The sequence below is a fragment of the Rhinolophus sinicus genome, chromosome 17, assembly GCF_057876585.1.
Source record: "Rhinolophus sinicus isolate RSI-liver-muscle chromosome 17, RSI-T2T, whole genome shotgun sequence".
In the NCBI taxonomy this organism is placed as follows: Eukaryota; Metazoa; Chordata; class Mammalia; order Chiroptera; family Rhinolophidae; genus Rhinolophus; species Rhinolophus sinicus.
The window spans coordinates 15,873,986-15,898,262 of record NC_142517.1 but is presented as its reverse complement, the minus strand read 5'-3'; the positions used below and the strand labels follow the sequence as shown (position 1 = coordinate 15,898,262).

Here is a 24,277-nt window from a genome sequence, read left to right as displayed (position 1 = left end):
TGGATGAGGAGAGTGTTCCTATAAATTTCTCTGCCTTCCCCCACCCCCAGTGTTCATGTATTATTTGAAAACAGTAATAAAATAAAACCTTTTCTTGTTTTTAGGAAGATAGAACAATAATATCTTTAGTGACTTAAACCTAGCCTGCTTTAACAATTTGAGGCTGATTCAGTATGAATTAATATTTTTTTTAAAAAGGAACCCTTGTGTTCAGTAAGCTGACATCAATACATTTTTAAAAAGACAATTACAACATCATTTCAAAAAAAGAACACCCATAGACAAGACAAGGTTGTGCATTATTTCCCAATCTACCACAAATACTTTCTAATTTTTCAAATGGACAATTACTCGTTAAACCAGAAGGTAACTTCAATACAGTGTTCAAAACATTTTACATTAGCTGTTTAGTAAATTAAAAATAAGAAACGGATCATCTTAAAGAGTTAAATCTGTTATTTCCTTGCCTTCAGCAGCTTTGAATCAAAACCTTCCCCACAAGAGGAGATAAACAGAATGAATGAAATTCTGGGGCTTTTGAGTTTGTTAGTTCTGGTGTTCCCTGTAATAGACCAATTTTAAGCTAAATGCTGCCTAGCACAACCTCCCTACCGGGCTTCCGATGATGGAGGAATCAGCAGGAGATCAGTTTTACACATAGATGAGAAAGGCCTGAAAGGGACCGGGTTTGCAGGTTTAATGAAAGACTTTCTTTAATCTGTTTCACCACTGACAATGATCTGCTCATTGCTTTTTTATGACTAAGTAAAAACATACCAGAGGGCAACTTCGCGTTGCAATTATAGACATACAATCCTACAAGACCTGTCGTGCCTCTTCAAGAGTATTTTATGTATGTATTATGTACAAAAAGCTGACTGCTGGCCATGGCATTCCATATCGATCTTCGAGGCTGGCTTGCTCAGGCAGTCATGAAAAATCAGAACACACAGAAGTGCTATTAACACAAATGTGTTCAGCCAGATGATTTCGTGATCCATGAGAAAAACCGTGTTATAAATAGCAGACTCACTTAAGTTTAGACCATTAGGTTTTGCGGATTGGAAAAAAAAACCCACAGAATAAAAATTTCTTCAGGGAAATCGCAGCTGGTCGAACAGCCTAAAATATTGGAAACTGTGTTTGTGATATGCTTATTTTTTCAAGGTAAATCAAAAGAATGCCTGGGTGTCTGACCCTCTCTCTGGACTTGACTGATTGTTCTTAAGAAAAACAACCCATGTTTGGTAAGTGTTTGAAGCTGTGATGATAAGGACTGCAGGAACAATGCAAGGAAATCCTCTGAGAATTGGAGGTATTTTCAATAGCTCTGTATGTGAGGACATATCTGTAACAGTAACAAGAAACTGGGCTCTCGGGAGAGGGAGGGAGAAAAGGGAGATGGGCAGGGGAGGAAGGCTAAGATTTTAGGACTGTATCATCCACCATACGGCTTGTGATAGTCATTAATTTGAAGACTATACTGTTTGGGTCAGAGAATGAGAGTAATTCTTCTCGAGACAAGCAAGCAAACCCTCTCTAATAAAATCCTGGATCTGTTTGGAAAAAATAAAGAAAAGCCGAACATGGTACCACTGAACACGTACCATGTTGGAGGCCCTTTGCTAAGAGCTTCATCTGACCTCTATTTCACGCTTGCACCCTATTTCTGAGTTAGGAATTATCACCACTTCTTTACAGGTTAGGAAACAGCCAGAGAGGCTCTGTAAGTTGCCTACCCAGCAGAGCTGGAATTTAAACTCTGATCCACATCATTCAGATGGTGGAGGGGAATGTGGAGGTGATTCTGGATGTCACTGTGACTGTGGGCAGGAGTCGGGAGTGGGTGTGTGACTATTGGCTCCTAGTGGATGGGGGTAGGGGATGTCAGATGTTGGGCACAGGGTAATCCCACACAAATAAAAACTGTCCTGCACCCTACATGATTAGGTGAGGCCAGAACCTAACTCAGTTTTATATACAAATGTACAGCATTGTTGCACAGTTCTTATCTTATAAGCTGGATATTCCCAGAGCTTACCACTGTCAATGGAAGGAAGATCGTTTTATTTAGAGCTCTCCTAAGAGTTATTCACTGGCTTAGAAAATCACGTCATTGCTGCTCATAGACCCCAAATCACTGAATCAACCATCCTACCCGTCTGCACCTGCATTTGTCACATCCATATAGGACCAGGGTTTCCAGTAGCCCAGACTGAACACTTATATTTTGAAACACTTACTGTAAATTACATTCCTTGTATTGATTCACCCCCCTAAACGCTGTCAGTCCATTTTAAGATTCATCATTAAGGAGGCTTTTCAAACTGTTATAAAGAGGGTGTTTAGTCTGATAACTGTGAGAACCTGAACTCAAGCTTTGAGGTCTTAGATTTTTTTCTCCTCCAATTCTTTTATGTAAGATTTTGCTATCTATCAGTAACAGACCTTTATTTAACAATAATATCAGCTCTTTGGATGAGGCTGTTTCGCATCTGGGTCAAGAATCCAGAAGCGCTCAATTTAAGGACTTTGCCAAACTGGGCATCTTGGCAACACACAAGGGTGTGTGTGTGTGTGTGTGTGTGTGTGTGTGTGTGTGTGTGAGAGAGAGAGAGAGAGAGAGAGAGAGAGAGAGAGAGAGAGAGAGAGAGAGAGAGAGAGAGAGAGATCGCGTTTTCACACTTGTGCGCAGGGACACTGTCTCCCAGGACAATTGCTATAATATGTGCCATCAGGAACCAATGTCCACGGGCCATTCTTGGAGCCCACTTCTGATCAGAGGTGTTTAGTCCACTGCTGCACTAGGGCATCTCCAAACTGTATTGTTCTTGCCTTCCAAAAAGTGATCACTTTGGGGAAATCCAGCATAGTTAATCCAATCTTCTTTCTTTGGATTATTTGGCAAGAGGTGGGAGAGGGGGAGATCACAGCTTGCTTCCCAATTTGGACCAAGACTTTTTTATTTCTTATTTGATTTGGGGTGATTGTTAAGGGACAGAAGACCAGGAAAATAGTGGATGTGTTGATGATGGCATCAGGATTTTGATTTTAGTACGCTGCTTTGCTGACATGGTTCCTCTCCATTATTTCTACTTAAAAGGAACAATCAGTATCCTTCCATTTTTTCCCCCTACACAAAATGGATCAATTTGGCTACTACTTAAACTTTTTAATATATGCAGCATGCTTAAGACAATGCTTATAATTTTTAATGGAGATCACATATATGCATATGAATTCATACAACTCAAGATAAAATGCTTAGGGAATACCAAGGCAGATTTGTTTAACTGTTGGTATTATTTATCCTACTAATACGATAAACACCAAATTAAACCAATCTCATTAAAGACACCAAGGAAATATGCAGGTTGATATTCACATATAAATAAGTTAAGCTCTCAATATCTGATAGAGTGATAAAGGGAAAATTTGAAATTCAGAATATGCAGCACCTTCTAGGATGATATATAATATTTACCTATTCGATATTACATATGCTATGTGGCTAGGCTCACTGCATTTCACTAAATTTGAAAAATTAACATTAAACTAAACATACACAGTCATTTCTATAAATTCATTTTACTAGATTCCTTTGGCTTTCTAAGTCTCTTTCCACAAACTTTACCATAAACAAATGAGAATTTCTAGTCTCTTATTTGTGTGTGTGTGTTCATAAAAATGATTTAGTTAGGCACTGAAGTGTGTTTTATCTTACTTTTCCAAAATCAATAAATAGTGGAAAATATTCAATGGGAACATTTCATTTATAGAAACTACATATTTGAAAGACATAAAAGGTTTTAAATTATGAGAAATTGATAAGGAATTCTTTATAAATGTAAGAGTATAATCTATATAAATTTTTTCATAAAAAACTAAGACTTGGACATAAATGATAAACACACATTTAACATTATTTGGTATAAAGGACATTAAGGGATGTCATTTTCTACCAAAGAAAGTTTGTTTGGCTTCAGACATGTTATTTCTCCCTCAATTAAACAACCGACTGTTCTAAAGGAAACGAGGAAATCTTGTGTATATTCAATTTACAAACGAGATTGGACATTTTTCACAAATAATTCTCATTAGAGACTGAGTGATGAGGATTTTAAATGGCAAAAATGTATCTATCTATAAAAAAAAAATGACACAACCAGCACTCTGTTATAATTTAATAAGCAAGTCACACTGGTCTCTGGTAACTAAAGTCCTTAATTTTTTCCTCCTCTATGTAAGAATTATTTTTATCAATGGTAAAGTCTTAATTATTTTTATGTCATAAATGACACTGCTGTTCGTATCTGGTATTATTACCAGACGGAACCAGTTTTCAAATTAATAAAACAAATTTGGGGTGATTACTCCCCGTAGAAAAACAGTGTATATGAAGATTTTCTGCAATGGTTCTTTTAAGAAAAAAAGCTTCTCCAGACTTAAAGTCTAATGTTGGAGTCAGATTTAGTCTGAGGAGTAGCTGACAGATTTTGAGTTACCTGTATTACGAATATCCATTTTACAAATATTGCCACCATCAAAAGTTGCTACTATAACAAAGAAAATCCTGTTGTATTCTTGAAAAACCTGCTATTAGTATCTCAAAATCAAGGTGGTCCTGTATTCGTAATTTTGTACTTCTGAACATGTAAAACTGACATGGAATGAAAAAACCCTAAAAGATGCTCTCTCCTCAATAGATATTATTTGAAAGTTTCTGCTAAGAAATCCCTGTGAAAGAAAGTACATCATCCATTTTGCAAATCTGTTGACAAGAGAAAATCTTAACTATCATAGGAAAAAAACATTTAGACCAATATGCATCTTAATGTTGACAGCTACCTCATCTATAACTTTTTAAGTACAAAATTGTGGAACTCTTAGGCAAAATTACTCTTCATTTGTAAGTGGCTCTCTATCTTTGCTTTTAACATTTAATGCAATCTGAAATTTAATGCACTAGAATAAATAACCAGGGAAGACTATTTTAATGCCTTTCAAATCTCCATTTATGCAGCGTCCCCATCAAAATGTCTCCTTTCACTCTGGGAACTGTGATTTCTATAATTTCATCACTTGTCTGTTGTTTTCGAAGGTGGGCATTCTAGGCCAGTCTCATAAACACAAACTGAGTATTGTGTTTTAATTCCAGCAGCACCAAAATACCTCACAATGAGAAAGTATTTTTTAAAATGTGTATTAAAAGTTCCCCCTTAAGAACATTGGAGAGCTGTATATATACCAGAATGTTCTTGTTCCCTCTGGGGCCTCTTACCTTCATTTTCTGTATTGGCGGGCACGGAGTCGACCGCAAAAGGATGCCAGGGCTGGAGATCGTCCAGGCTGAACTCTCCATTCACAGGAAGAAGCTCCACCGTGGTTTTGGTTTCAGTCAAAGACGGCATGAGGGCATCGTTTCCATAACTGATTCTGGGCTCACTGATCATGTTGGCCAAGACATCGTCCGAGTAGTTTTGCTCTTTCTGCAGCAGCTCATCTAAAAGAAGACAAAAGCAGGCACGATCTCACTGAGAGCCATGAGGTGGGTCCCATCATCCTCTCATTCTTACAGGCGTGAATACGAAGGCACATGGTAGCAAAGCCACTTGCGCAAAGTCATAGCAAGCAAGTGCCCAAGGTGGGATCTGAGCCCAGAGAGAATGGTTTAGACACATGCTGATGCCCTGAACCGCAGTACCTCTCCTTCCAGTGGCGAAGGACCTGGAGAGTTAAATTGCCATTTCCTCCTCTGACACAGAATCGCCTAGTAAACTATGATCACAGGGGAATCAACACTGTGCTTTGGTGTTTGCAGTGCAACGGCGGCAGTATGCAAGGTACGATTTCTTTCAAGCCAAAGGACATACCCAGTGAATCCCTAGTCTTTCTTTGAACATGTGTCAGGACAAGAGACACCTAACCGATATGCAGCCTGCTCCGTTCTTGGACTATTCTCATTGCTTTGCCTTGAACAAGCCTGCCTTCCCCAGAGGCTCCGTGTTGCAGGACCTCTGTTCTGAGGTGACAATGAAACAGTCTCCTTGCTCTTCCAGTCTCTTTTTCGGTGGGGTAAACATCCCTGCCTCCCAACATTTCTCATGTGATCTCAAAGCAAATATCCAGCCTTTCTCCTCTGCTGCTTCTCTTTTCAAAAAACGCTACCAGTTACCCCCTTTTAAAACCAACTAAGCAAAATCAACTTTATGGAACATAACTGACTTACTTAAAGTTCTTGCAGACTAGTGAAAATTCCCAAATCAAACATTTCATTATTGAGATGCATTTTTACAGGAAAGAGCATGGACTATAACCCCATATCAAGTGTGATCATTGCTTCAAACACAGGGCCCCACAGATAAGTGAATTTCCTGTTACGCTGCCAAAGATTCACCAGGTTTTTCTGTGTGATATATTTTTAAAAATTAGATACTCATAAATAGCATATGTGCTATTAACAATATTAGGCTAATCAGAATATCTCATTTTCCAACCATATACCTGTCAAGATTTTACTGTATTATATATTTCAAACCAATCATCGGTTAGTATTATTGATATAGAAAAACGAAGAAAATAAAATCATGATTTAAATTTGATCTGTAACATTTTATTATCATCCTTCACATTTTCTTTTAAATAGACAAAAAATTTACCTGAAAAAAAATTAAAATTCTGTTCAAATATATCTATTAAAACAATTTGACAGAATGGCATTAAAGCACGAGATTAATATCCCTCTATGGAGTCAGTTTTATTGCAAGATATTATTTTAAATGATGAAATCCCAAGCACATCAGTTCTTCTGAAGTCTAGTTTGAGTTATAAATTTATCCGCTGTGGCATCATTCTAAAATTCAATATTTGATGCTTGCAATGACCTTTCCCATACAGATAAAAGACCCCCATTAGATTTCTTCTGACTTTTTCATGTCTTACAGAGTCACAGGTAATGGCTAATAACATAGCAATGCCTGCTTTAATAAATTAAATGGGCATTTCTTTTACATAAATCTTATTCCTGTGACTGTTCAGCACTTACTGTACTAAAGAAGGGTCTTCTGAAATAATTATTGGTGCTTCCATGTTCATCTGAGAGGGAATAACCTTCACCATGATCCGGTCGTAGCCCCCCACCTGGTTCCATGGTGTTCTTGGTGCCGTTGTGGCATTATCATAGCTTACCCTCCTCCTCCGTGTGGAAATGTTTCTCTTTGTCCTACACACACTGTACTAAGCTTGTTCCCTGTGACTTCTCTGAATAACTCTTCTTGCTCCTTTTTTTCTAATCTCTTTGAAACTATCATTTTCTTTTTGTATCTCTTTCCTTTTTCTTTCTGTAATTCTCCACTTTGGAAATCCTATCCACTGTCAAAGCGGAGGATCTTCCTCCCTTTGGACGGACATGAAATGTATTTCCACAGCTCTGACGTCTCCCTCCCGCTGTAGTTTATGTACTTATAACAATTTGCTGGATCTATTAACTTAGATCTCCCATGAACTTAGTACGTATGAAACTGCACTGAAGGCCCCTTGATCTCCTGACGGCCTTTCCATCTTCTAATCATGGCAGAACTATTCTCCCAGCCACAGGTTTGAAACATGTAGAACCATCTATATTTCTCTGACAATATTTTTAAATTCCATTTCTGATTCTCTCTTACTCATGTCCCACTCCGCCTTTCCACTACCCACCTCCCTTGAACCATCATTACCTTTGCCTGGATAATTGGGACGGTGTCCTCATTGCTCTTCCTTCTCTAATTCTTAACCCTGTCTGTTCCCCATATCTCTTCCTGATACTGAGGAATGGCTCCACCCATGTCAGTGGCCTCTCAGTTCTTTGCTGTCCACACCTGTGATAGATACTGTGATTTGCAAGAAGAAATATATGTTTGGTCCTCATTGGCAGAGTTCCTAAAACCGCTGGAATTTCTTACGTGATAAGAGCTGCAAAGGTTATCTTTTGTTAATGAGGTGACTATGGGAAAACTGTAGGTCACCTTAGGGTTGAGGCTGGTTGCTACAAGAGCCAACCCTGTAAGAAGAGGGTTGGAACTTTCAGTCCCACTCCCCAGACTCAGGGAGAGGACAGAGGCTAGAGATTGATTTCAATCATCAGTGGCCAAGGATTTAATCAATCATGACTAGGTAATGAAGCCTCCATATACACCCAAAAGGACAGGGTTCAGAGAGCTTCCAGATGGAACTTGTGGAGATGTGGGAAGAGTGGCATCTGGGGAAACTGCGCCGTTCCCTGTACCTTGACTCTATGCATTTCTTCCATCTGGAAGTTCCTGAGTTATATCCTTTCACGATAAACTGGCGATCTAGTAAGTAAAATGTTTCTCTCTGTTCTGTGAGAGATTCTAGCAAATTAAATCCCGAGGAGAAAGTTGGAACCTCCAATCTATAGCTGGTCATCAAAAGCCCAGGTGATAATTTGGACTTGGAATGAATTGGTTGGGGGTTAGGGGGAGAAGGACGGGCAGTCTTATGGGATTGAACCCTTAACCTGTGATCTGAAGCTATCTCCCCGTAGATAGCGTTAAATTCGGTTGAATTATGGGCTACCCAGCTGGTGTCGGAGAACGGCCTGTGGTGTGGGGAAATCACCTGCGCATCGGAATTGGCACAGAACACATCTCTCACAGACTGAATGGCTTGGATGTCTTGGATTAACCCCCAACGGGACCATGCATTCCCATCAGGACACCTTTGCTCTCTGTTCCTGCTATCTGAGAAGCCCATTTCTGCTTACTAAAGTATAAGAACTCTCCAAAGCCCACCTCGAATGCCCCCTTCCTCTGCAATTCTCCTCTCACTAACTTTATAAGACAGGCATTATTATCTTCACGGGACAGGAGATGGAGGCTGGGACGTGCGAACAAATCTCAAGGTCCCATGGCCTGTCAGTGTCAGTGTTGACCTCCCCGTCCTGGGCTCACAATGCCAACCTCCCCGCATTGAGCCCCTAGCTCTCCAGCCTCCACAGTACCCGAGGAGGGGCTCACTCAGTCTCAGCACTGGAATGCTCGTTTCCTGAGGAAATGGAGAAACTAGGCAACAGAAGCATCACTGTTTCATAACGTCTCCATTCTTATAGGATTGCAAGCTGACAAACATCACTAGCCCTACGGAATGATGAATGCTTTTGTCCCTCAAATAGGCATTTTCCAGGCATGAGAGCTGGAGGGTCAGCCCATGGCAGTAAAAAAGTGGAGTAGGGAACTGTCAGTGGAAAATCTTACATCTGTAGCTCATAAAATATCCAGGGCATTTCAGGTTGTGGCAAATTGTAGTGCTGCCTTACCTCTTTTATCTCTTATATACTATTGGCAGGAAATTTCCTCCAAATGGCCATTCCAATGTTGAGCCCCATGGTGGTTAATTTTCCTGGTTTATTATATTCATTTTCAGAAAATGGGAGAATGAAATATTCAAGAAATGTTACCTTTTTTTTTGGCAGAGTGAAAAGCACTTAGGCTTTTTTTTTTGGGGGGGGGGGGATAAAATAGCAGAAATCCATGTTCCATGCCAATTAAATACAGGAGGTTTAGATACCACCACCTCTGGTTGTCTCATTCGGAACAATGAAGTCAGTGTGGATTTAGGGGACTAAAAGAGGGTAGAAATGAGGGATTTCCATTAGCTGGAGTAGGATTCAATTTTATTATCATGAACTGTCTCGGGCAGCTAGCAACCTCTTGACGTTATTAAGGGCTCAGGATTTTACCAACAGCTAACACAATTGGCACTGGGCAATTCTGCCTGTGATAAAAAAATCCAGAGCCAAATATGATTACGTATGCTCATTCGGAGTGGAATTTTATCTTTGAATTTTGGGTGAGACTAATCACACAGAAACCACACTTCTATTCTATGTTGGGGGCCATGATTGATTATCCTTTTATTGTAATATTTTATTACAGTGATTTGATGGCATATATTGGGATTTCCAAAGCTTTTAAGCACCTGCATTTGCCAACTGCCATATTAAACAGTAAGTCCAGGCACATTTTTTTCCTCTAAGAGTCGTCTTTTTTTCTCTAAAAGCTAATTGTTATTGTCCAAAATTGTAGCAGTTACCTTTGGAGTCAAATGTTTTCTTCTATAATATCCAGGCACATGAGCCTTGCAATTAAAAGGGGAAATATTTAACTGAGTTCCATGATGGTAATATTTAATCTACAGTTTCAATAATACAGATATTTAATTTCAAATATTAAACATACAGCAAAAACTCCATCACGAGAACTGACTCTGGGTGGTGAACACGCAATGTGACATATAGATGATGTATTACAGAATTGTACACTTGAAACCTATGTAACTTTATTAACCACTTTCACCCCAATAAACTTTAATTAAAAACAAAAACAAAAACCCTCTATCACCTTGCCCTTTAGAAAATGTGTTGAGGATATATATTAGGTATACTTAAGAGTAAATAGAACAAAACAAAAATACCTCATCACTTAGCTATCACTGAAAATATTTTAAAGAAAGTAACATCAAAAGAAACACTCAATAGCAACTTCACCTTCAAATGGCTAAAATATTTTGTTTTTGGAGAAGCAACAGACTTCCATGATTATTCAGAGAAATAGCCTCATAAAAGAACTACTAAGTGGGAAACACGAGTTCTAGATAACTCATCTACTATTCTTCTTTAATTATTAATCCACTAGCCAAACTTTTTCTAAAATTTTAACTGCCACATTTTAGCTTTCAAGAAAAAGTTTACAAACTGACTTTAAGTTAGTTTTCTTTGACAAGCTTTGGTTGTAATTACTGGGCTACCTCTTCCATCCTATAAACAAATTGGGGGTGGGGAGGACAATTTCCTTCATATAAAGGTTTCACCTCGGCCTTGACCTGTGTAAAACACGGCTATTAAAGGTCTGATTTGGAGACTGATGTCAGCCTGAGGTCCCCTAGGCTTGCTGGTTTTTCTTTTGTACAGGATTGAAGCAGCATTGCTGTATGGCTTTTTCTATTTTCTGATTCTTCTGGTTCCTGGCATAAAATTACATATTATCGGCAGGCTTTCCTCCAAACAGAAATTTCCGTTCAACCTTATCTAACCGGGATTCTCATATGACCAATTCTTATCTTTTAAATAAATACTTACTTATACATCTGAAAAGACCTAGGATTCACACACCTCCACACAAAGCAACCCATCCCCCTCAACTGTCACAGCTGCACTGAAGCAGTTATAAAAGGGATGTCATTTTTTTCCCTATCAAGAAGCACGACTATAAATCTGTCATCCATTCTAGGCATTTTGCCCACATCAGGGCTATGAGATCAGATTTAATTTTCCAATCACAGTTCTGTGCATGTCTGATTCACAGTTCAGGATATAACTGCCACGCTGTTCATTATACTTAACGTGGCCATGGCCTCTGACACTCCCTAAGCCACGTGCTCCTCATCCATAAAATTAGGGGAGGTTCGAAGTCGCTCATTGCAGTTCCTTCCCTTTGAATCCTGTTTGCTCTTGCGATGTGGGTGTCCCCTGGGAGTGCGTTGACATACAGACTCTGAGGCCCCACCCAGGGCTAGGGAAACAGAATCTGGAGGACGTGATCCGCAGGCGATCCGTAAGCACAATATAGTCTCACCACCACCATAAGCTATACGAAGGCATCACTACACAATGGCTTCAGTGATTCCTTTCACAAAAGACAAACAGGCCTCAGAACAAGGTGGCAAAGATCCGTGTGGCCAAGACACAACACTACCAGAAGAAACCTTACTCCAGAACACCTCAAAGTCATGTTCCTAGAACCCAACTCACTGTTTTGCCTGGAAGCTAGTATTCCTGATAACAGTTCTGCACCAGAAAGCCACAGGAAAGGAACGACTACTTGTGAATTTCCTTTTTCACCAGACCATTTGTCAGGCAGGAAATTACATAGAAGCCAGGGAAGTGGTCAGGAAACAAGTCCGTGTTTTCAGACTTTGAGAAAGAGAATGTACTTAGAAGTGTAGAGGGCACCAGAAGGCACGTCTCATTGCTGAACACGGGTGCGGAAGCTGCTTGAAATGCAGAACTGGGGGACAACCTCCGTCGTCCTCAAGTGGCTATTGTACATTAAGACATACTATTTTCTTTTTTCTTTCTTTTTTTTTTTTAGTTTCAGGTGTACAAAACAATGTACTAGTTAGACATTTACACCCCTCACAAAGTGATAACCCCCTTCCCTAATCTACTACCCCTCTGACAGCCTATATAGCTGTTACAATTCCATTGACTATATTCCCTATGCTGTACTCCATGTTGCGTAACTATACATATATATTCAATTATTGTTGACATTCAACATTATTCAACTTCAGTCTCAGGTGTATAGAGCAGTGGTCAGGCATCTACACTGTCCATGAAGTGGTCTCCCTAATAAGTCCAGTGCCCATCTGGCACCCTACATATTTTGATTAGTGTGGGACAGCCCTACTGTGGTGGAATTGTGCCATGTTATGACATCTTGATACCATGAGATCTAGGTCACCAATGGCACCCTCCACTTCTGTGTCCTATTGCTATCCATTAGCTCACTTGATGTCCACTAACCTTTATAGTGGGATTACTACCCTCTGAAAGTGGGGCAAACTGTAACATCCACCTTGAGAAATACATCTGAAGTTATCAAAGCGGCAGAACTGAGATCTGAACCTGAAAATCTTGATTCCTTGTGCAAGCGTCTCACTATTCCATGAAAATGTCCATGTTAGGGAGAATATGGCTATTTAACTCTGATCAGTAACCAATATTATAGAAATATATATACACATCTATCATCACAAGCATGCTGCTTTACAAACATTATTTTTGATAGAATTAGAAAGTGATGAACTCAGTGATACTTTTTTTTTCACAAGGAAACCAAGGGAAGAGGTTTTAGCCATAGTCCAAAGTCAGAGCTTCCTGATGGTGGAGCACCGCTGGAAAGCCAGGTGGTTCCTAGCTAGACAACCATGTACTACTCTCCCTCATCTAAGCGAGGCTTTACCTGTCACTCCCATTTGACAGCCCATCCTCAACAACAGTTTCCCTTCTGAACACCTATCCTCCTTCTTTAGATTTCTCTTTCTCTGGAAGATGGGCATAAATGAAAACTCCATGAACTGTCACTAGGTTTCACGAAGTCTGAGTCAAATTTAAGATAATTTAGGTTCCTTTGGATCTTGAGCTGTTTAAAATGGTTGAACAGTGGATTGGTTCTGCATACGCTGTCACCCCAAACATGCTTTTTCATCAAGGGTGCCAGGACTAGAATACTTCTTTGGACAAAAGTGAAACAGCCTGGTATGATGCTGCCACATTTTCCAACTTGGGGAAAAATATTATCGGCATATTATCACAAAGTAATGCTGCTCTATAAATCTAGTTATTATTTTGACCTCCAGAAAACGGGGTCAGTCGTCTTATTTTTAGGCACACTATCAATCTTGAGAAAATCTGTCACAGTCTTAAAATTCAGACTCCATGTCCGAATGCAGGTTTATTTTTCTTCAGGAGTTTCTTGGGCACAGATTTTAAATGGAGCATACTTTGTCTACTTATGGCAACAAAGTGTCCCTAGAGGGGATACAAACATGGCTACACATCACTGGTGAGCATATTCCTTATTGCAAGTGACATGTTCCTTAAGTGGGACTTGTCTGGCTTAAGACTGAGGGTGCAGAAGAAGTCCCTTTTTTATGTAAGACACATTTCCTTTTGCCTTTTGAGCCATGTAGATCAAACAACTTAGATCTACCAATGGCATCAGTCAGAAATCCAGATAAAAGTCAGCCAGGCCCCCTGGCATCTGAAAATAGAGGAAAGCTCCTTCTCCATGTTTACTCGTGGAGCTTGTGCCAATGTCTCAATCCTATTTCTAACTGCATTAGGCATCTTGGTCCTGCCTGGATGGTCAGGAGCCTAAGCCATCCCAAGGGGAAAAACATTCTAAAGTTTACAAGACAAACAAAGTTTCTTTATTACAGGAACAATCGCTGAAAGTACGTTGTGTTGAGGTTATGATTCACACATATTAAAAAATGTCCTTGCTTTGAGGAAACACACTGAGAAGAATTTAAGTGTAAACGGGTAATAGTCTGCCAAGTTACTTTCAAAAGCAGGAATTTGATGCAATATTTTCAGAACTTTAAGTCTGGAATTATAATAAAATACAAAGTTCAGTACTGTGTCACTAAAACTTGTAGCAGCTTTCACCTGTATATATCTGATGTTTTCCTCTGGTCCACATATATAGTGAAAACGCATATATGACCATTAATGTAAGCAGATACAAATTAACATCCTATGCAAACTAAAATAAAAATCAATATGATTTTTATGCTTCATATCCCTTAAATATAAGTCAATTATTCATGTGGTCTTCAACCCAGGAACAGTGGTCTCTTCAGATGCTCGAGGAAAAACTTGCTATCTCGGAGTAGTTGAGAGATGTGTACTTTTATGGCTAGGCATAAGGAGTTGCAAACTAATTACGATTTTATGTAGAATTCTCTCCTCAAACCTGTCTTTAGGAGCCCACCCTTGTGGCATAAGCGAGAACTTCACTGATTCCTCCTTTATATAAAAATGTAACAGTTGGTACTCACTGCAAGAGTAACTTAAATTCAGAGCAAAAAATGTAGAAAACAAAGGAAAAAACAATAATTCACTTGCAATCCCACCACCAGAGAAAACCAAGAGTAACGTTTTTTTTAATAGTTTTATCCTTTACATAATTATTTCACCTCTTCCCATCATCACTTTATGACCTAATTTTTTCAACTGTGGTCAATGAGCATAAATTTTGCGAGGCTCCTAAAGCACGCAGAGGCCCTTGGGATTGCAAGTATCAGGTCTGAGGACAGAGATGGAATCACGAGGATGGATTTTTCTCCAGTTACATTCTATGGTACGTATTCCCCAATTTTCTGGTAGGTTGTACTCCACAGTTGGTAGTTCTTTTTTTCTCTTTTTTACTTCTGAATAAGTTCTCAGATACTGAGTAAACTGGAAAAATGAAATAAAACCCTAGGTTTGCTCTATCTGGGTCAGGATCACATTTCATTTGTTAAAAGCTGCTGATGCTTTCAGTAAGCACAAGAAAGTACAATCAGGAAGATTAGTTTTAAAAAAATACTCAAATAACCGTTTTACTGTTCTTGCCTACGTTTTTATAAAGGCAAAACCATTCGGGCGACGGTACACAATCTGAGCCCGTACACCCTCGGAGCCTTCACTGCTGCGTTCGGGTGTTCTGAGCATCAATTCGTAACGTCCTCCTTTCTCCACCTGAGCTTGGCAACAATTAACAGAGAGCAGGTAGAGGTGAAAACGTCACCTTTACATCTGATCAAGGCGAGGCCCTTGCTGTCCCACATGTTGTTTTCTTTGGGGAGTGAGTCACATACAGGGCACATGGCTTGTCAAACTGTGTGTAGACTGGATTTCAGCTCCAACTTGTACCCTCAACTGCACACGACAAAGGAGGGAGTCTGAGGGATGCCCCTAAAACTTGGTCCTGTCCAACCTGCACACCCTCCCAAACTTGTGCAGTCTTTCTTATCTGAGTAAGAGATATCCTGGGGTAGAGCAAAGGAAACCAAAGGAATGGGAAAATGCCCCTCTCAACAGCTAGCAATCATTCTCTGCTATGCTATGAAGAAAGTGCATTCTAATTGATTCTTCTGGTAAGTGCTTGATTGATGGAATTCTATATTTAGAAGGATGGAAAGTATTGGCCAGCAGAGCTGGCTACCTCATGGTAGAAAGTAAAATTTTCAGCATCCAAACTTAATTGCAAAGAGTCTAAATATTTATGCTGATAATTTTAAGGGGCAGAGCAACGTGGATAAGATCAGCACACATGTAAATATATATATAAAGATGACGAGGGGGTGAGGTCCTGATCCTGCAGCCATCACATTCTGCTTGTGTACGGGATTGCTTATTTGAAATGTTTATTTATGCAGATTAAAAAGCCCCACACCAACCCCCTATACTCTTTCTGCACACTGGCCTGTCTGTGTGTTAACATAAAACTTGCTCTGCTGTGCACATTTCAAGAAGAGCAATGGTCCTTTCTCTTCTGCATTAGCCGACTCAAGCGATCCCTTAACAATGCATGGGGAGACCGAGCCTTGTGATGGAAAGCGCTTGGAGATGGATGGCAAGTGTCTTCCAGGAAGCAGACACTGTTAATCAGGGCAGAGGAGTGGGACAGCTTGAAAGGACTCTCGCTTTAAGGAAAATAATCTGGAGCCAAGAAAAATAAAACCAGTTTTTCATTAATGAGCTCGTTCATTCATTCATTCAACTGTTCAGCAATCCAATCATGTAGCATCGTCCAGGCCAGTACAGGAAATAACGAAGGCAATTTCTTTTTACTCAGAGCTCACGGCCCAGAGGAAAGATGTGCATAAAAATAATTCCCATACAAGTGCTATGGTAAACAGTATAGACAGAGAGAGAAAAACACAAGCTGGGAGTTTTGGGCCGGGGACAGTGACATTACAGATTTGCTAAGGACGAGAGACTGCTGTCCTGGTAGATGTCAGTGCATGTACCAAGGCACAGAGGATGAGTTTGGCAAGAGGCGGGATTCCTCCTGCTGTTGAGACACAAGGGAAGTGAAAGGAAGCAGCTTAAAAAAAAGCCAGGCCTTTAAGTGTACGGGATACAGATGGCAGAGAAATACGCTAACCTGCACCAGGACGATGCAATTAAAATGCAAATTATGGGAATTCTATGGGTTGAGTGGCCAGCAGTTCGTTAATGGGTCAACTGTAAAGAAAAGCGTATGGGGGAATGAGATGGGGGTGGAAATCTGGGGATCATAAGATACTTAAGAGACAAGTCATCATTAAAGAACGGGGAAGAGGATAGTGGGGAAGGATGTCCACTGGAATGATCAAGCCAGAAAGACCTTTGAGGAAGGGATACAAGGAAGGACAGTGACTTTGATGGTGGTGGTGAAGGTGGTGGAGGTGCAAGGGGAGGGAGTGACTGGGACAGGGGAGAAGTGTTAACGGGTGGCTGGTAACATTTTTATTCCTGACCTGAGTTTTGTCTGTCAGAAGAGTAAATACGGGGCAGAAGTATAGGTTTTACTTATACATATTGAGTTGGCAATATTTCAACACATCATGGTGGAGATATCCTGGAGCCACTGGAAACATGGGCCTGGAGAGCTCATGTCTATGCTGAAACAGCTCCCAGAGAAGCACTGGAATAAAAATGGGAGTTTTCCAGTTTCTAGAAGAATTCTGCAGATGTTTTGGGGAAAAGGCCCACGTTAGGTTCCCCCGGAGGGATTTATTATATATGGAATTCTGCTAGATAATGAGTAGTTCCACCCACAAAGAAGTGCCATGTCCTTGTTGAAAAGTCTTTATAATGTCTAACTGTGGAGCTTATTAGCAATAACATTAGATTGGCAGTTACTGCTAATACAAGGAGCAAGGTATTTCTTATCCAAATAAAGAGTTATGGGTCTTTTTTCCCCTTAAATCATTTCAACATTCACCTCTAAGAGATGATAAAAGAAACAACAACCTTATTTTTCACTCTGCAAGAACAAAGGAGAAAATTGTGCAGGAGATGAAAACATAAGCAGATCCAACCTTTTCACTGTTTAAACTGGAAATGCTCTCCCTTCAGACGACGATGAAGTGAAATGGGGTGGTGTCACTGAGGCCAGCGCTTCTTTAAGTTACCTCATGAACTATGGAGCCTGGTGCGAGGCGTATTTCACTGAACATGCTGGAAACCGACCCCAGATGGCCCCTTCCTCACCAACAATGGGTAACCCATTTCACTGCCTGAGGCAATTGCTTTTAGGACGAAGCACAGCTTCCAGCCTCATAGGAGAGATCTTGCTCCCGTCTCTCCTTCCACACTGTGTCTAAAATCTGCACACTTTCCAGTCTCAGCACTAGACCTCATCCAAGCCCCCGATGCTTTTTTGAAAATTTACATGGAATTCCAGTAATTTCCTTTCTTTAAAATGTTATTTTCATCTCAGCACAGTTAACCTTTTCCCACCTCTACTATGCGCTGAAAGGTCTTAACTCAGAACTATTTATAACATGGTTGGTGCAAAAATAATTGTGGTTTAAGAGGTTAAAAATAAGTGTCAAAACCGCAATTACTTTTGCACCAACCTAATTAAAAAAACACACCAAACTCTGACTTCATCTCAAATTAGGAAATACTATATAGTGTTATCAATTTTGATCTCTGAGATTTCTACTCTGTCCTTTTCACATAATCAGATTACAACTATAACTGCCCTTCTCTGAATATCAAGTATTAAAACATGACCATCTTCAATGATACGTAATTAATTCACCTCAAAATGCAGAGCCCTTCCCACTAATTTACATAGTGCTCCAACAGACTTTCTTTTTTTTAATGTGATGTAAGTGATCTTTATTTGAATATGTTTTAAGCTTCAACATCAAATTAAAAAATGATTCACATTATGGTGCATTTATACATGTCTTTTCATCTTCCAAGTGCAGTAAACATTAATTAACCCTGGCTAATTAAAACAGCCACGGTTTACAAATCTACTCATTAATCAGCCGCAAGCAAATGCAACGCATTTAAAGTCTTTCACTATTTGTACCAATTAAGGATGGAAATGATTTTTTTTCAAACGAAGAGGTCATCAATTCAAGACAAGCAGTCCTTTCACTTAAAGTTGATGTTTCAGCAAGAAACTTGGACAATATTTGAAATTTGTAGAAGTCAAAAGAAAGAAAACACAAAACCAAAAACTTCTTGTTATGGCTTGAATTGTATTCCCCAAAAAGATACGTTGAAGTCCTAGCCCCCAATACCTGTGAATGTGACCTTATTTGGAAATAGGAACTTTGCAGATGTAATCAAGTACTTGAACAAGGCAGGAGCTCAATCCAATATGGAGTAGGGTGGACCCTTCTGGAGTAAGATGGGCTCTTCTCCATACTGGAAAAGACACACACAGACAGACAGAGGGGAGAATACTATTTGGAGATGGAGGCAGAGATGGGAGTGACATATCTACAAGTCAAAGGAATGCCAAGGATTGTAGGCGGCTCCAGAAACCAGAAAAAGGAATAGAATAGATTCTCCCTTAGAGTCTTCAGAGGGAGCATGAGCCTGTGAAGCCCTTGATTTTGGACTTACAGCCTCCAGAATGGTGAAGAAATAAACTATTGTTTTAGGCCACCCAGTATATAGTAATTTTTTATGGCAGCCCTAGGAAACTGCACACTGCCCATGAGTGAATATTAACAACTTGATGACCACCATTTCTGGCTATAATAAACACACTGGAGTAAAATGTAGTGTCTCAGTGAGCTCTTTACTCAAGGCCAGGATGGGTAGATCGGGGAGAAGAATAAAGAGCTCTAACCTAAGAGGTTAATTTAGCCCCATTAGTGTTTTCCCTCTAAACGCCAGGAAGTGTTTAAGTGGAGAATAAACGGTTTCTTCGTTTCAGCTCTCAGCTTCTCTCTCTCGACACAGGGAATGCTATCGATTCCCTTTCTCGACCATCAATGGCTGCATGTCTTATCCTGATAAGACCATGGGGATTTTGGATACCAGCGTCAACTCTTAAGCTCAGCAAGGAAGTGGAAAGACCTCAGTTTCAAACACCTTGGAAACAAAGAGGTTATGTCATATCCAATTTAAGAAGCCAGAAGCTGAGGTGTATCTGGAAGCAAAATGCATGACTAATGCCTGGCTGGTTTAAGGTTTTACTAACTCCAGGGTGATGACAACAACTACTGTCTCTAATGCCAGAAGTGAGTCTTTCATACCTACATCCAGCAACTCAAGGGACTTAAGTTGTGACAGTGGAATCATCTATAAAATCCAGCACATCCATTTCACTTTAGGGCTTTAAGATTTGAAAGTTGGTCTTAATAAAACAATTATCCAGTAGCCTAAGAGTATAGATAAATTATTAAAAAGACAAATTTTAAAAATCCACCAAATCTTTCCACGTCAAGTATATGCTTTATATACCAAAAATGTCTTATGACTGAAGTTCATAAGAGCAGAGTGAAAGCTGCTGAAGCGAGACCTGATTTCAATGACTTATGGTGCATAAGTAGGAAAACACCTTACATGGCTTCCTCTGACTTTCTCATGATAAAGAACCCATGTAAACTAAATAGATGGTTGTTTTGGAATACCGAAGAGAGGGTACATTGGATCTATCCAAAAGCACGATGGAGCCAACTGTTACAGACACCCCTACCAATACATATGTTGAAGCCCTAACCCCGTATGTGACTGTATTTGGAGACACGACCTTTAAGGAGGTCATTCAAGTTAAATGAAGTCATAAGGATGGGGCACTAATCCAATAGGACTGAAGCTAAAGACACAACAGAACTCTAACTCAGGCAGAGAAAAGGCCACGTGAGGACACAGTAAGAAGGTGGCCGTCTGCAAGCCAAGGAGAGAGGCCCAAACCTGTGAAGACCTTCATCGTGGACTTCCGGCCTCCAGAACTGTGAGAAAAACAATGTTTCTGTTGCTTAAGCCACCCGACCTGTGGTATTTTGTCATGGCAGCCCAGGCTAAGACACCCATCTCGTCATACCCAGACAAAAGGAAGAGCAAAGGTCAGAAGAGCTTTTCTGAAGGATTTTTGTTTTTCTTCTTTTTTTTTTTTTTTTTTTGGCTTTTTCGGTTTTTTTTTGAAAAGGAGATAGTTGAAGATGAGAAAAGGAGCGTAAATTACTGATGGGTCTGCAGGAATGTGCAGGGAACTTCATGTACCGCCCCTTTCACAGAAATTATAAGGAAATGATCTATTTCAGTGAGGTTTAAAAGTGTGCTGCACCTTTGAGGCTTTTCACTTTCTTTATATTTTATGGCCATTTGCCATGAAAGTCCTCACACGCTCTTCTCTGCTCCCTTCCTTCACTAGGCAGAAAGAAAACTCAAAATGACAGTTTCCCCATGTCGGGGACATTTCCAGTTATGTGGGCTATTCGTTTTGGGGAAATAAAAAAGGAGATGATATGTGATTTCTGTGCCAAGTCACTACATAAGACAGTTTCAGAAGCAGAGGAATATAATTTGCTTTCCTGTAAAACCCATAAAATATGTATACTATTGCTTAACAGAATGAGTTTCCTCCCAAATCTGGCACCTGGCGTTGGCACTTAGCATGCCTTTCCTTGTAAATTTTTTGGTCAATTCTCTGAGAAGACACATGCTTCCTGAGCTAACATTAGGCTCTGTGACAGTGCTCCAAGAGTAAGCTTTTACTGTTTGTCATTTATAAGGCTGACAATCCCAGGCGTATTTTGTCCATTTTCCCTTTCAGCCCTTATTAAAGTAGTATCATTTTGGAACGGAAGAGAGCCTAAATGGATAATTTCTTTAAGTGAAATTCCAGTATTAATAATACAAAGTGAAGAATCTAAAGAGGGAGGAAAAGATTTTGGTAAACAGAGTAGCAAATTTACAATTGCTGAAAAAGCCAGTAAAATAGCAAATGGGGAAAATGTTAGGAAGGATGGCATTTTCTGATGGAAGCCTGCCCTGTACTTGTATTATTCATTCCTTTAAATATAGTTAATCAAAGTTAATAAGCAGTTTATGCCAATCCCTTTTCATAGCTAGTAAGTCTTAACTTGGATAAATAAAATATAGCCATCAACTGTCACACCTAAATACATTCTCCATGTAGTTGAACTTCAAGGTTAATAATGCTTCACTACAGTATTTTCTATAATCACAGCTTTGGTAATAAGCACCACTAGAAACCACCTGGCTAATTTACCAGGATATGTTCATTTTCAATGACAATGACTGCCATTCTTCTTTGATCAAGGCCAACATTAAACATTATATAATCTAAGTCTGTAAGAATCCTTGAATTTTTGCAACTTTGGGTAATCATAAGTTTTAAAACTTCTGAATATTGAAGAAGCACATGAAGAGATAAGGAAAATGCAGATTTCCGTATGTCTGAGCTGGGGCCCAGGAATCTGTATTTTTAATAAGAACTTCTCCAAATGATTGTGCTTCACCTGGCCCCAAGAACACACTGAAAAACAAAGAATGGCTTCCAGAACAACAATGTCCACAGGGAGTTCTTTTTCCCTAGAATTTCAGAGGACTTCTCAGGGGCCTTTCACACCCAAGGGCTTAATGCAACCAAACCAAACACGTAAACAAACGCCAGATACTCTTCTCTGTCTATTGCCTGATCGCACAACACTGCAGAGAGCACAGAAGGCAGTGAAGAAGGCTCAAGGTATGACTGGAGTCAATTAAGTTCATCCCACCAGCCTCCCATTAGTGGATTCTAAGGACCTAAAGCCCATATTAACATGGCCTTACATAAAACTAAAATATATTCAGCCTCCCACAATTCTGCTTTAATGAACCCCCCCTTTTTTTTAAAGAAAAAGCATGAAAAGAAAAGCATCTTCACACTCAAGTATTTGAAGACCTGCTTCAATTTCTGAAGGAGTTTGGCAAGCCGTGTTGACCATTTTGATAGCACATTCACAGTCTCTGATTCTGATCAAGCCACGTCATCACCCAGAATCTGTAATGTGAAAGCCGAGAGGTCTGATTCTGTTTTCCTGCTTCCTTGAAGAGGTGTTGGCAGCAGCGTGATGCAGGTCCATAATGAGTGAAGGAAAGGACCCACTCCTTCATTTCACATCAGAGAGATCTAGGAAGCACAGTCTCTCTTATATTTTCCTATAATACTTCACTTAAACATGGATGCCACGTTAATCAACAGATAGACTATTTAGACTTTTTTGGGGGGGGAGGGAGATAACTGTTTTCATATATCCACAGATACTCTCACCTTAATGTCTCTTCTTATACCTGAAGGAAGTCCTTCAGGTGTAAGAAGTCTCCTCCTTTAAGATGGGAAAGGCACTCAAAGTGTCGAGAAATTGGTTTTCTGCCAAAAGGAATTGGAGACATAACCTATGAACTCTAAATACATTCTGGCAGGGCCTACAGCTGGATTAAAAAGATACTTCCCATAGCCCCCACCTACTCCTACTATTCTTGAAACAGTTTTTTCCCGTTTTTCTCCTAATAACGGACATTGCCAACAGCAATTTGGAGACTGTTCAAATTTTATTCTTAGCAGACATTTAAGGGGCTATTTCTATTAATGTCACTATCCTCAAAACACTTCAGTTTGGTTGGCTTGCTCCAAATGTTCCTTCTCGGTATTAAACAAAAATTGCTAAGAACTTCTAGAACTTGTTTTTTACTGAAATTAACTCACGTAATAAATGTGGGGGGGAGGGGAGGAGGACAGCAATAGCGTATTGCTGGGAAGTATATCCTCCCCTTTCACCACAATTACAGAGACATTGAGAGGTCTAGGGTTATGGTAGAGTGTAAAATCTTTGAAAAAGAAAACAGATGGGCTAACACTTTCACCAGTTACTTAGCTCTGGCGGCTTAGACCGCTTCCACCCAAGTTTCTTGAAATGTTGCATTTCCAGCAATAACCCCAAACTGAGGGAAATATAAACTAAAGAGGAGGCTGAGGAGGGGAAGCTCAGCCTGCTGTGCATCATTCATCCTTTCTTTATAGTTATTTTAAAGGTAGTAAAATGCTTATCAAAAAAATATAAACTGTAGTGAGTATCAATTAACAAGCAGAGGTGCCTTGCTCCACAGGTGTGCCAGTATATCCAAAGGAAGATGGTGCTAAATTATAAAAGACTGCCCATTTCAATTTATCAGGTAGAGCCAAATAATCCCATACGACGGTTACACCCACACACTGATCAGTACTTTCTGAAAGTTCCTTTTCACTTAAGTCTTATCATGACAGAGTATGACACATTTTTAAAAAATACCAATTGGATAGTTTAAAAAAATATGTTTTGATTTGTACTATTTAATCACGAGTTGTGCATGTTTTCATCTATGACTGCAACAATTATGTATCTTTTGAGTGAATTGGAGCTGTTGCATTTTATAAATTAATTGAATACAACAATTTATTTAGGTTTGCACCTTAAACATTTTTGTGTGTGTGTGGCATATGGTTTTTATCATGTGGATTTAGAACATAACTGTAGCGGTACATCTAATTGGCTTATTGGGGTGCTAGAATAGATCCTCACCTTAACGTTTCATAAGTTAAATTCACTCTAAATCAGTAATTCTTAAAGTTATCAGAGTCACCTGGACAGCTTGTTAAAAGAGGTTGCTGAGACCCTACCCCAATGTTGCTGATTCAGGTGGCCAAGGGTGGGACCAGACAAT

The 24,277-nt window shown here is 39.7% G+C and overlaps 1 protein-coding gene across 6 annotated transcripts in view; it reads right to left on the bottom strand.

Annotated features, from left to right (window-relative positions):
• Window positions 1-24,277, bottom strand: part of APP (amyloid beta precursor protein) — a 244,331-nt gene that overhangs the window by 21,583 nt on the left and 198,471 nt on the right. For all 6 annotated transcript variants that reach the window (XM_019729863.3, XM_019729864.3, XM_019729865.3 and 3 more), the window contains one exon: window positions 5,282-5,503. In XM_019729863.3, the coding sequence (XP_019585422.1) occupies window positions 5,282-5,503 (222 nt within the window). The remainder of the gene's footprint in view (window positions 1-5,281; window positions 5,504-24,277) is intronic.